This window comes from Gallus gallus, chromosome 3 (genome assembly GCF_016699485.2).
Source record: "Gallus gallus isolate bGalGal1 chromosome 3, bGalGal1.mat.broiler.GRCg7b, whole genome shotgun sequence".
NCBI classification, from domain to species: Eukaryota; Metazoa; Chordata; class Aves; order Galliformes; family Phasianidae; genus Gallus; species Gallus gallus.
Window position 1 is genome coordinate 26140536 of NC_052534.1, and position 12236 is coordinate 26152771.

Here is a 12236-nt window from a genome sequence, read left to right on the forward strand (position 1 = left end):
TCAGCAGTTAGGTGTTGGGTGGATATAAAAAAAAAAAAAAAAAAACAACATTAGTTCTTTTTGGCTCAAAAATAGAAGCATTCAATATAAAAGTGATTAAATATGTATTCCTATATGTTAGGAAATGGCCCTGATCTAAAAAGTTCTGTATGCCAGCCATTACTTTTGTGCATTGCTGGCAACCGATTTTGGAGAGTTTAAAATAGCAACATAAGAGTGTTCAGTTTCAGCAAGTTTCAGCCAAATGTTAGTTAGACTCTCCTCAGTCTTCAGTCCAAGTAGTTCCTGTGCATGAAACACTGCACTGTATCTTTCCATGTAAGATATAATTTATTGCAACGTGTTGCAAGGCGATACTCGTACCAGGAGTACTCACAAGAGGTGTTCTGCCTCTAGTGTGGTGATGAGGAGCCTAATGAAGGACAATTCCTGTATCTTCTGCTTGGAGATGTTCTATCCTCTTATGTTACATGACAGTAGCAATATCATCAAAGTTTTTAATTCTCTATTGCAAAGCTGACTGCATCTTGTCTTATCCTTAACCACTATCTTCTGAAATCATAAGGCCACCTGAGAGCTATCAGATTTCTTTTAAAAGCAAAGCTGTAATTCTAGTGGGGTCCAGAAGGAAATCAGAGGCACTACACAGGGTCCCATATTTTTTCAGAAAGAAAGCAAAAAAGGTGGTTTTAAAACCCTACAAAAAGGTTATGTGAACTGTATCATGATCTTGAAAGTTTTGTATCTCCATGATATGGGTGGAAAGGCACAAGTTTTTTTTCTGCATACTCTTTCTCTAAGTGGCAAAATGTAAGCCCAACAAATCTAGCCTCCTCCAGGAAAAGCCCGATAGATACAGCATTTAGGCACTTAATGAGCAGGATTAATGTGTCTATTTAAGGCTAAGCATATTTTAAGTGCTATGCTTTGAATCTGAGCCCTAGAGTAGATGATTAAAGGCAAACAGAAAACATTTATGAATTTCTGGACTTGCATCTATAAACTATGTAATCGGCAGGAATGGATTCACTGGTAGGAGGCTAATTAAGTTCCAACTTGTTGGTTTTGCTTGTCCAAAGCAATGCTGCATCATGTCTCTTTTACTCCAACCAGACACCACGAGCCAGAGTTAAACTGCAGTGTTAAGTGGAAGTTGGAGAGGGGTTCTGTTACCTGGTCCTGTGTTTGAAAACTTGTGTACTGTGTGACCAGAGAACGAAATGTTTGTTTCCCATGAGCTAATGCGGAGCAAGGAGTGTATGCTTCGATCTGTTCTCATGTCACATGAGAGCTACCTCCACCTCTGTCTAAACTCTTGCACATACAGATGTAGGTAATTAACAGTACAAAAATAAATAATCTGCTTGTGGACTGGGTATATGTGCAAAGAGCTGAGAATTTAAGGCTGTTGGCACAGATTAGGGAAAACTGTGCAAATCAGTAAGAAACAGCTACCGTGTAGGACTTAAATTATACCAAGTGGATGTGTGTCATTTCTTTACTTATGCCTATGTCATCTACATTGTCAGTGTAGATCCTAAATGTTTTAAGATGCTGAGGCGTTGTTTTTGTTTTTATTTACTAGTGTTCTCAATTCTTTTTTGCTGAATACTTGAATTCTGGATTTTTTCATTTTCTGAAACATGACAAGATGTGGTGGTTATCTGAAAATCTCAGTTACTGCTCACAGATTAAGTTCATTTCTGGTTCTCCATGGAGAAAGACTTGAAAATTTCAACTTTGAGGTGATTAGGATCAGAAGTAAATAAAAAGAACTCAATATATATTTTAATGGTGTAGTTATGTTTCAGTGTCTTATGAGAGTGCGAGGCAATTTAAAAAGTTATATGAGTGTATTTGGGATTGGCAGCACTGGTTTCTATAGCTTAACAATTCTATTTCATTTTTACAGAACTTGAGAAAGATATTCTGTAGCAAAGTAGTTGGCTGATAAGAGATAAGAGAAGAAACAAGGAGCCTGAAATTTCCTCTGAAGCTCTTCAGTAGTTGATGGAATTGACTTTCTCTCTTTATTGTTACAGCTAAATTAGAGAACAAGCAGCAACATTTAAGGGTCTATGTTATTACTTGAAATTGCTTATAATTCCTTACTTATATGTTGATGCATGGAGGGGAGTGTCTGTGTATGTGTGCATATTGCTTATTAACACATTTCGATTCTATTCAATTTTTGTCATTTCACTTTGAGATCTTGTCTCATTTTCTTTAGGTTTGGGGGCTTTGGTTGTTAGCTTTTTCAGAATCGTAGCTTTTGTTTCTTTCATTTCTTGACGCAAATGCTGCAGTTGCCTCAAGTACAGCTTCAAGCAGTCCTTTGTGTGGCTAAAAGAAATTAGCTAAATAGCACTGTTTAATTAATTTCAGGACCGCCTCTTTTTCGTCATGGAATATGTAAATGGAGGAGACCTAATGTTTCAAATCCAGCGCTCACGCAAATTTGACGAACCTCGATCCCGCTTTTATGCAGCAGAGGTCACATCAGCACTCATGTTTCTTCACCAACATGGCGTCATCTACAGGTACTTTTTTTGATCGCAAATAAAGTATTCTTGAGGCTCGGGGCTGGTTTTGGCTAAAATCCTCTGTCTCTTAGCAACCAGATTTAGATTAGTTTTTTGTTCCAATTTGCTTACATAGAACTTTTTTGGCTGTTTATCATTGAGAATGTTAACATTTGAATAGCCTCTGCAGCAGTCGCCAGCTGTGTGTGCCAGTTTTGTATTATAGTACAAATAAAGCGTTTTTGAAAAAGCTTGGCACATTGTGAACCAGAGGTGACCTTTCTGCAGATCAGTGTAATCTCTTCACTTTCCTCTCCGTGCCATAGATTTCCTCTCGTTTTCTAACTCCCTGCCACTTCCTGAGTTTGTTTGTCCTAGTTGTCTTCACTCTGATACAATCGGGATAGTAGTCTGCAATGCTTTACGTATGCCCCTTCCTCTTGACTGTTTGGGTGAAGCCTTAGTCACCAGCAGGAAGTGGCTCTCTGCAGACTATTTTGATTTGCTTGCCAGAAACCCACATCCATTTGAACCCCCGCCCCCACAAATCTCAAATCTCGAGCATGTGTGTACACAAAGATATGTGTGGTTTTGTTGTGTTATGAAGAATGTATTTAGGTATAGGTATTTTACTATTAAAAATAAGGAATCACTTTGAAAAATTTCAACCTGTTGTCAATGCAGCTGATAAGTCCTTTATCTTGACATTTTATCCATCTCTTTTATTTTGTTTGCTGCCAGCAGACTGTCAGTGCTCGTGATAAATTCAGGCTTTCACAAACAGGGTGGTTTACAGGTTTTGTGACAGAGGTCTGACCTACCTAGTAAACAAATTGTAACAATTTTTATATTCTTACCCTCTTCTGGATGATCATTTTTTATTTGAGGTAGGACAGACATTCTGACATTCCTTAAGCAGATGCATCATGATGTGGATATGGAATTTGTCACATCCCTGGATTCGTGTTAATGCTGCTCTCAAAAGTATCAGAAATTACAAGTTAATTATGAATGTTTGATAACCAGGACTAAGCAGAAACTTCCATCAGAAGCCATTGGCTTTCCTACCAGTTGGGAAACTTCCCAGAAAAATAATCTCCTTTCCAGAGACATCAAAAACATCAGGAGATCGAATCTTGTAAAGAAAATGGTAATTACTGTGAAAACAGACGTTTGGTCAAAGTTTAGTCTTCTTTAGAAAACTTTCACTAGCTCTTCATCTTCACCTCCTGTTCTGGGCTCCTCACTTCAAGAAAGATTAGAAATCTCTAGAGAGAGCCCAGTGGAGGGAATCAAGAATTTGAGGGACCTGGAGGGGGCTTTCCCTTATGAGGAAAGGCTGAGCTCTGGAGCTGTTCAGCCTAGAGAAGAAAAGGTTGAGAGGGGGTCTCATAAACACTTACAATAAATACCAAAAGGGCAGGAGTCATGTGGATGGGGCTGGGCACTTTTCAGTGTTGCCCAGTGATAGGACAGGAGGCAGTGGACACAGACAGGAGCATACAAAGTTCCATACACACATATTGAAAAATGTCTTTACTTGGAGAGTGACAAAGCACTGAAACAAGATGCCCAGAAGGACTGTGGAATCTTCTTTACTGTAGATATTCAAAACCCATCTGGATTCTTTCCTGTGAAACCTGCTGTAAGAAACTTGCTTTAGCAGCGGCTTGGACTAGATGACCTCCAGAGGTCCCTCTCAACCCCTATAGTTCTTTGATACTGTGATCTTTTATTAATTCTGGTATGAAGATTGTGTAATGGATTGGAGTTTCTTCTCTACCACCTGACATACATTTATTTTCAAGTGCTGAATAACCAATGCATTTTTTCCTTTCTTGCCCGTAGAATATTTCTTGCTCATTCTCTGCATTTATTTTCAAAGCTATTTATTTGTACATTTAGATAGTAGAATGTGACAATGTCAAAATTTTCTAAATATCCACTATAAGGGATCAGACAAGTTGGATGTTTTAAAAAGTGAAGAATTTTGAGGATTTTTTTTTTCCATGAAAAGACTTAAGCTTATTTTCTCTTTCTGAAAGCTGGTATTTGGATGCTTTGTAATCAACAGTCAGTGCAGTGATTTCTCTGAAACAACAAGAAACAAAATTCAAATTGGTAAAATTGCCTTCTGACATCTTTATATGAATTTATTATTCCTTTTCCCTCCCTCCTCCCATTCTTTAACTACACCCTCTTTTCTCTCCTCTTATTCTCTTTTCTCTCACCGTTTCTCCTTGTCTTATGTGTGGCTTCTACTGTGTTAGCTTCTAGCTGCATTGAGTCACCTGGTGTGTATGTGTTCTTTCTGTGGCTTTTTGTCAGATTCAGAATACTTTGATCCCAAGAAAAATGTCATTACGATGAAACAGTGCTTTATGATTTAAACTTTAGAAGATTCTCTCAACTTCTGATTCAGAAATTATGTTGACATGTCTATGTCATGCTACAGAAAAAAAAAACAAAAATTGTATGTGGCATATTATATTGAGTATATTGTCAGAAGAGGCAAAAGAAGAGAAATAGTAGGCATTGTAGAATGAACATAGCGACTGTAAAAAGCAACAAGAGGAGCATTAAGAGTACATGTAGCTGTATTCTTCTTTGGTACAGGCTTTTAGACCTGGACATGATTATGTCCAGTTTTGGACTGATAATTGGGAATCTTATTGCCTCACTTATTACAATATGAAAAATGCATTGTGATCAAGTCATTCTTCCACATCTCCTAAGCTTCTATTAGCTGGCAAACAAGGAAAGAGGAAAAAAAAAAAAAAAAAAAAAAAAAAAAAGCTATGCTCTTGAATAACTACCAGTCATAACTACCTAAACTGCCTTCAGAAATTTTAATAAAGAATACTTGTCTTCTGTGTAATTATATCTCTAGAAAAAACATTGTGGTATGAAATTAATGGTTATTCTCCAAAGTGGGAAATGGTGCTTATGTGGGCAATACTTCAAGGAAAATGGGGAATATATAAATAAACTAAGATGTTTGATGGAAATGCAGCTTTCAAAATAGCTGCTGTAGTTTCTGATCTTTTTTCAGCCATGTATGTGGAAGTATTTGTTTGGAACTAAACATAGTTATATTTTTGGAAGTAAATAGCTAGCTTTAGCTCATGCTTTGGCTTGTTGGCTAGATTTTTAGAAAGTGCTATGATGATACTAAATGATCATCTTTTTTAATAACTGGTTTATCCTCATTTCCCCTGAAGTTCAAAGAGAAAGCCAGCTCCCTGTTTGGCAATAGAAATTATTCTGTAGGTTCACATCTTAGCAACTGGCACAGCTGTTCCCAGGCTTATCCAATTATCCATGTGCTGGCTGGAGTTAAGCACCTTCCTTTTGTTTATGAGGTTTATATTGGAAATAAGGATTAAGCTCACAATTTTTATTAATAAAGATTCTGCTCTTACTATATTCATACTGCATGATACATAAACTTTAGGATAATTCTCCATGTGACCTTTTTGAGTTTATAATGTTACTGTCATTGTAGCAGAAACTCTTCAGCAGCTAAAAGAAAATACATTATCCCTTCCACCTTCCCTCTCATCTGGCATGCACTATTCAGGCACGTGTCAAGTTTGGGCCTGACAATACAAGTAGAGTCAATGAGAAATAACAAAACTTTCTGTCTCTGTTTCTGGCTGTTATTGTTTGTGTTGTGCAATTGCACCACTCTGAAAAAAATGTATCCAAACTTCAGGAATTAAGGGCAAGACTATGAATCTCATTTTGCTTACAATCTGAATTGGACTTAAAACTCAGTTAAGAAAGTTTGTGGTCTATGTTCACTGTTACCGGTCTCTGGAGTCTGGTGTTATCATCAGCTTAATGTATCTTCTCACACAGGGAAGATATGGCAAAATGGGTGTTAAGAAACCACCACTCCCATACTTCCTTCTTATTCTGACCCTATACTGCACTGTGGTGCAGTTCCCACAGATGCGTAAATGAGACCCGTTCTCACTTAACCTGCAAGTGCTGGGCCGAGTACAGGAATTCTCATATGGATTACTCTGGCTCTCATTTCCAAGTGAGGTGATAGCCCATTCTGGCCTGAAATACATGCAAAGAACTGTTGTCTCCCCAGGCAACAACATCAGCATGAGGATGGGGCACCAGCTCATGAACCCACAAACCAGCATCCCCTGTTAATATTTGATAGAGGGAATAACTGAGTGTACTGCAAATCTTCTTTCAGTGGCCAACATTTGTATGTCATGGTGACCTCTAGCATATTGCAAGACCATTCAAATAATTCTGTGGGGTGCTGTCTCTGAAATGCAGAACAAGGAAACTAAATATATATACTTTCGGTTTACCCAAGAGGATTAAAAATATCTTCACTGGGAAATCAGCATCACCTACTTTGGTTTAACTCATTCTTTATGACACCAATGATGCAGTTGACACATCAGAGGGAAGAGGTGCTATCTAGAGGGATCTGGACAGGCTTGAGAGGTGGGTCCATGCCAACCTCATGAAATTCAACAAGGCCAAATGCATGGTCCTATACCTGTGTTGGGGCAATCCCAAGTACAGATACAGTTTGGAGACTGGTACAGACTGGAGAGCAGCCCTGAGGATAAGGATTTGGGGGTGTTGGTTGATGAAAGACTCAACATGATCTGGCAGTGTGCTCTTGCAGCATAGAAGGCCAACCGTACAGCATCAGGAGAAGCATGACCACCTCAAGGGAGGTGATTCTGACCCTCTAAGAAGAAATGGTTTTAAACTGGAAGAGGGTAGATTTAGACTAGATATTAGGAAGAAATTCTTGACTGTGAGGGTGGTGAGACACTGCAACAGGTTGCCCAGTGAGGCTGTGGATGCCCTCCCCAGAAGCATTCAAGGCCAGGCTGGATGGGGCTTTGAGCAACCTGGTCTAGATGAAAGTGTCCCTGCCTATTGCAGGGGGTTTGGAACTACATGGTCTTAAAGGTCTGTTCATACCCAAACCGTTCTATGATTCTATGATTCTTCTGGTTTCAAATGTAAGGTCTGTGAGAAGACATTGCCTTCAAATTGCACAGCATCTGTTTACAGAGGAGTTCGCATTCGTAACTTTGGGTTATCATGTTGCTCAACAGTATGAAGTAGCAATCCATCCTGTAACTTGCTGCAGCTTTCTGAGGCCCTGTGGACTCTGTAATTAGTGTGTTGGTTGTGATGAAGGATATATTAACACCAAATTGAGGAGAGTGTAAATATTAGTGTTCTGGTGCCAGTCCTTTAATCCCCCCAGGCTTTTTTTTTTTTTTTTTTTTTTTTTTTTTTAACACGAATACCCTAAAAACATGTTTGAACACTAACTGAATTTTTCCTTAGATTATCAGTTCTCTCGGCATTCCCATCTATCAAGGCAGCACATGCTGGTGTTTCAGCAAAAAGAATTACCTAAAATTAAAAGCACTTTCATTAGTGTGTTTTCGCTTGAAACAAGAATATTTAGAAAGTCTGACTTCAGTGTTGGTTGTATGATTCAGTGCAACCTTGGCAAAGTAATGAGGAGTTATATTTACACTGATGAAAATGTTGCATGGTCAGTGGTTAACACCTTAAAAGCTGTCATTCTCCCATGTTACCTCACTGTGTTATTTCTGAATGGCAGCAACCAAACAAAATTCCTCTTCACCCATTTTTTGACTCTTTAAAATACAGAACTCAAACTAGGAGGCAGGGAGCATACTGAATGTGTTTGTAAGTATGTAAACATCATCTTACTGTTAGCCTAAACAATTAAAGTTTAAATTGCTACTTGAGCTATGGTTTATGAACATTGGCAAGAAAGACCATGTACATACTCAGACCTATGTACAGCAGTATTCTGAAAACTGCCCCTTCCCCTCGTAAACTGCCCAGAACTCTGCTACAGAGAAGCTGGTTTACTTCTGGCTCAAGTGAGCAATAAGCAATTTATTTCCATCCCCTTTGATGACAGCAGGAGGCAAGGCATGAGTTGCACTGCAGTGCATTGCTGAGTCCCAGAGCACCCAGGGACTGCTGCCAAAGCTGTACTACCGGACTGATTCTTCCTGCCAGATTTGTGGCCCAGGGTACATGTGTGCTACGCTCTGTATGGTCCAAGTTTCCCAAACCAGGCGGGAGTTCTGATGGGATTTTATTCAGTGGTCTCTTTGCACATTTTCTTGCTGGGTCTAGGCATACCAGCAGTCATGAAATGCATAAATAAGCAGGATGTCTTCCCGCAGGAAAAGGCAGTGGGCTGGGGTGGAGAGGAGCTGGGCCGAGGGAGATGTGAAGCAGGAAGAAGGGTTGGTTCCCAGGCTTCTGGCATTCGGACTCAGGGAGTCCACCCTGCCATCTGCCTAGCTTCTGCTTTGTGCTAAAGGCTGCTGCTGGATAGGAGAGCCTTTGACAAGGTTTCCAGCTGTGGAAGAATGAGTAAAGACTGTGGGAATAGGATATGAACCCTGCCGTCTTGCCAACAGTAAAATGTTTTCTAAATTTCTCCTGGTTTTGAAACATAAGAAAGTCCTTAGTTGGCGCTTGCGTAGGAGTTGGGTATGCAGAGGAGCAGTGCTGGGCAGTAAATAGTTAGAAAGACAGAGAAGCAACATTGACCTCATCTGGGGAATGACAAGGTACTTCCAGGGGGAGTTCCCAGTAGCAAGGTCAGCATTGTTTTTTTGCTTCATGTTTATTTGATGCAAGATTTTCTTGTTTAATGACCGTTTGTATAGTGCTGTATTCTGTAAATAAAGCTATGACCTTTACCTTGTGATAACAGTATAGGAGTGGGTTAATATTAAATGAGAGAGGGCAGGGAGTGGGAATCTGCCAGAGTTAATGCCAAGTTTACATTCCAGCGAGGGCAGCCATGTTCCGGTACTCTCAGTAGAAAGGCCAACAGCACTTCTGAGCAGATAATGGCAGCTAAATGCTATAGAGCATGTTTATATTTATTTCTGGACAAATGTCAGTGATTTTTGATGATTGATGTTTGTCCTTTTGTTTTTATAACAGGAAAAAGTGTGTTATCTTTCTGCATTTGATAAGATTTTAACGGAGGGGAGCCTATACAGAATAAAAATCACAAGAGTTACAGCACATGTAAAACTGAAATATACCAACATAGGGCAATCCTTGCAGTTTCCCTAAAACCCTGAGGCATAGCTTTGTTTCTCCAGAAACACATACACTGGTTCCAAACAAAGCCACAGTCTTCAATTTTCCAGCAGAAGGAAAAGAATGTTTTTGTTTCTCCTTGCATTAAAACTCTGAAGTTCCTTCCTAAATTTCATTCTGCTGCGAACCGACAAATGTTAGGACTGAATTTTGCTGTGCCCTTCAGTCATGTTTGTCTTCAAACAATGGAAAATATTTCTATAACTTAGTTGCGGTGGTGTTGAAACTATGTCATGTTAAGGGTGAGGCTTTGCCTTTTTGCATGCTATTAAGTGCTTCTGCCAAAGCATCACAGAAAAGGGCACAGCAAATGTGGTTTTAAGGTGACAAGCATTTCATAGAGTGTTTGTCATACTCTTGGGATGCAACAGAAAAGTTGGAGAGGAAAGCAAAATGTTAGAAGAAAACATGCAAGGAGCTCTACTTAGCATTTTTAAAATGTTAAAAATACTAAACCACCTTTAAAGAAAATTTGGATGATGTATTTTGGTGAAGGCATTTACATATGACTTTTTTCTATGTTTTGATCAGAACCTTGCTGTATTTGGCTCAAGGTTTGCATTTACCCCCTCTTCCCCCCAATTTTCACTCTGTCCTTGTTATAAAACAGCTTATCTCTTAGACACTGCTCCAGCAAACATCTCTGCATGCAGGTCACTGTACTCATAGGCTGATTTTGACTCTGTGAGACTACTCATATGTGCATATTGTGCAGCTTCCTGTATGATTTAGGACCCTTTGGTTCAATTTTAATGATTACAAAAGTGTTTACTTTGAAATAGAAGTCCTCAGTATTGTTTAAAAACATATATTATTTTGCTCGTCCCCACAAAAGGCTATGGAAAAGGAGAATTTAGCTAATCTGAATGGCAATGTAACTGTATTACTGTTGAAACTTTTGAAAATATTAAAAACATCCATTTAGCTGGCAACTTCATAATAGTATGTAAGAGAACAGAAATAATACTGCTCCCCAGGAGGTTAAATATAATTTCCAAATGAACTGAACCAGAGAAAAGGCAGCCAGTAAGGATCCCAGCATTTTGGGGAGTGCTTCAAAGTCTTTGCTGCCACTAGAATAAACAGTACTGGGATTACATCAGAAGGACCTTGGACAGGCTAGGTGCAGTGTAACCAGAAAATCAGAAAATGGAACAAAATAGATCAGGCAGTCAGGAGTGTGCTGAAAATCACCTGAAAGCTGAGGAGTGCCAAAGCCGAAGTGTAAAGTCACTCAGCTTGCTTTCCTGTGGCAAAATCTCTCCTGTCCTTTACTGCCAGTGGTTCCAAACGTGCAGCTGCTCAGAGCAGCAGCCAGGGCAAAAATAGAGTGATAGAAAGGGATCTTCCAGCTGTCACAGCTTCAGTTAAGTGTTTCTGTCTGGGCTGCACACGTTGATCACCTCTGCCAGGGACTGTTCTCCTTGTGACTGCTGCAGGAGGCCTGGGGCTATCCGCACCCTGAAACACGCAGGGGCAGATGGAGCCAGGCAAGGCCGTTCTCCTGCTGCGGCCTGATTGAGTTTTGCTCCCCTACACCACAGGGTTGCCTTTTTGTTTAAGTCTTACGTTCATCCTCTTTATAGCAAATCTAATGCTTAATAACATTTTTGAATGAAAACATAATATGGTGGCTTGGTTTGATCAGTATTCCGTATCAGGTGAAACTGTGACATATGGTTACTTTTTTGGTGCATTTTTGTATTACGCTACTGAGAAGGCCTTTAGGCGAGAAGAAAATAAAACATATTGCGGCAAAGCAAATGTAAAGATGGAAGGTAGGCCTCACAACCCTGATAAGTGAAAAATAAGCAGACTGCTTACTTTGACAGTATAAAGTTTTTTTATTTAAAAGGAAAAAAAAAGAAAAAAAAAAGTAATATTCAGTGTATAAGAAGCTCCAGTGTGTAACTGTGGCAAGTACCAACGTATTTGCCAGAAACATCTTCACTTCTTGTCTCTTGCTTCTGGAATTTGTTTCCATTAGTCAGTCTTGCAAAGCAACAATGAAAGAGGGGGGAGAAATAATGCCTATACTTACATAGGTGTATCTTTTCCTCCAGGCTTTAATTTACTCCTGCTGATGTATGGAACTGTCAGAAAATACAGTTCTTCAAAGTATGTCAAATGCAAATAGTATGTGCAGTTGTGTATATTTTTAATATTGATTTGACAGAAAATATTGTAAAAATAGTCTTCATGAGGTATTCTAGTCTTAGGCATATGAATGCCATTCAGAGGGAAGGAAAGGATGAGAGGGCTTCGCAATGTAGCACTGGTTGCGCTTTGGCACAAAACTGAATAAAGTAGAAGAAGTGCCCTAAGAAAAAGAAACAAAGAATGCTAACTGACTAATAACCAGAGGAACTTTGTGTGTGCAAAACCTGGAATATTAAGTATAAGTTTAAGTTGCAACAAGTAAACATTATAGCACTTCAGCAACTATTTACTTGATTTATTGTGAGGTTTCCAAGGGAGATCCTACGGTCTACTAACACCCATTTAAAAAAAAATGCCTAAATATATTCTAACAAACACAAATAATGAGTCAGA

General features: G+C 39.1%; 1 protein-coding gene across 2 annotated transcripts in view; it reads left to right on the top strand.

Moving 5' to 3' along the window:
- The window catches only part of PRKCE (protein kinase C epsilon), a 279822-nt gene that overhangs the window by 225044 nt on the left and 42542 nt on the right, over positions 1 to 12236 (top strand). For both annotated transcript variants that reach the window (XM_419464.8, XM_015283823.4), the window contains exon 11: positions 2386 to 2540. In XM_419464.8, the coding sequence (XP_419464.3) occupies positions 2386 to 2540 (155 nt within the window). The remainder of the gene's footprint in view (positions 1 to 2385; positions 2541 to 12236) is intronic.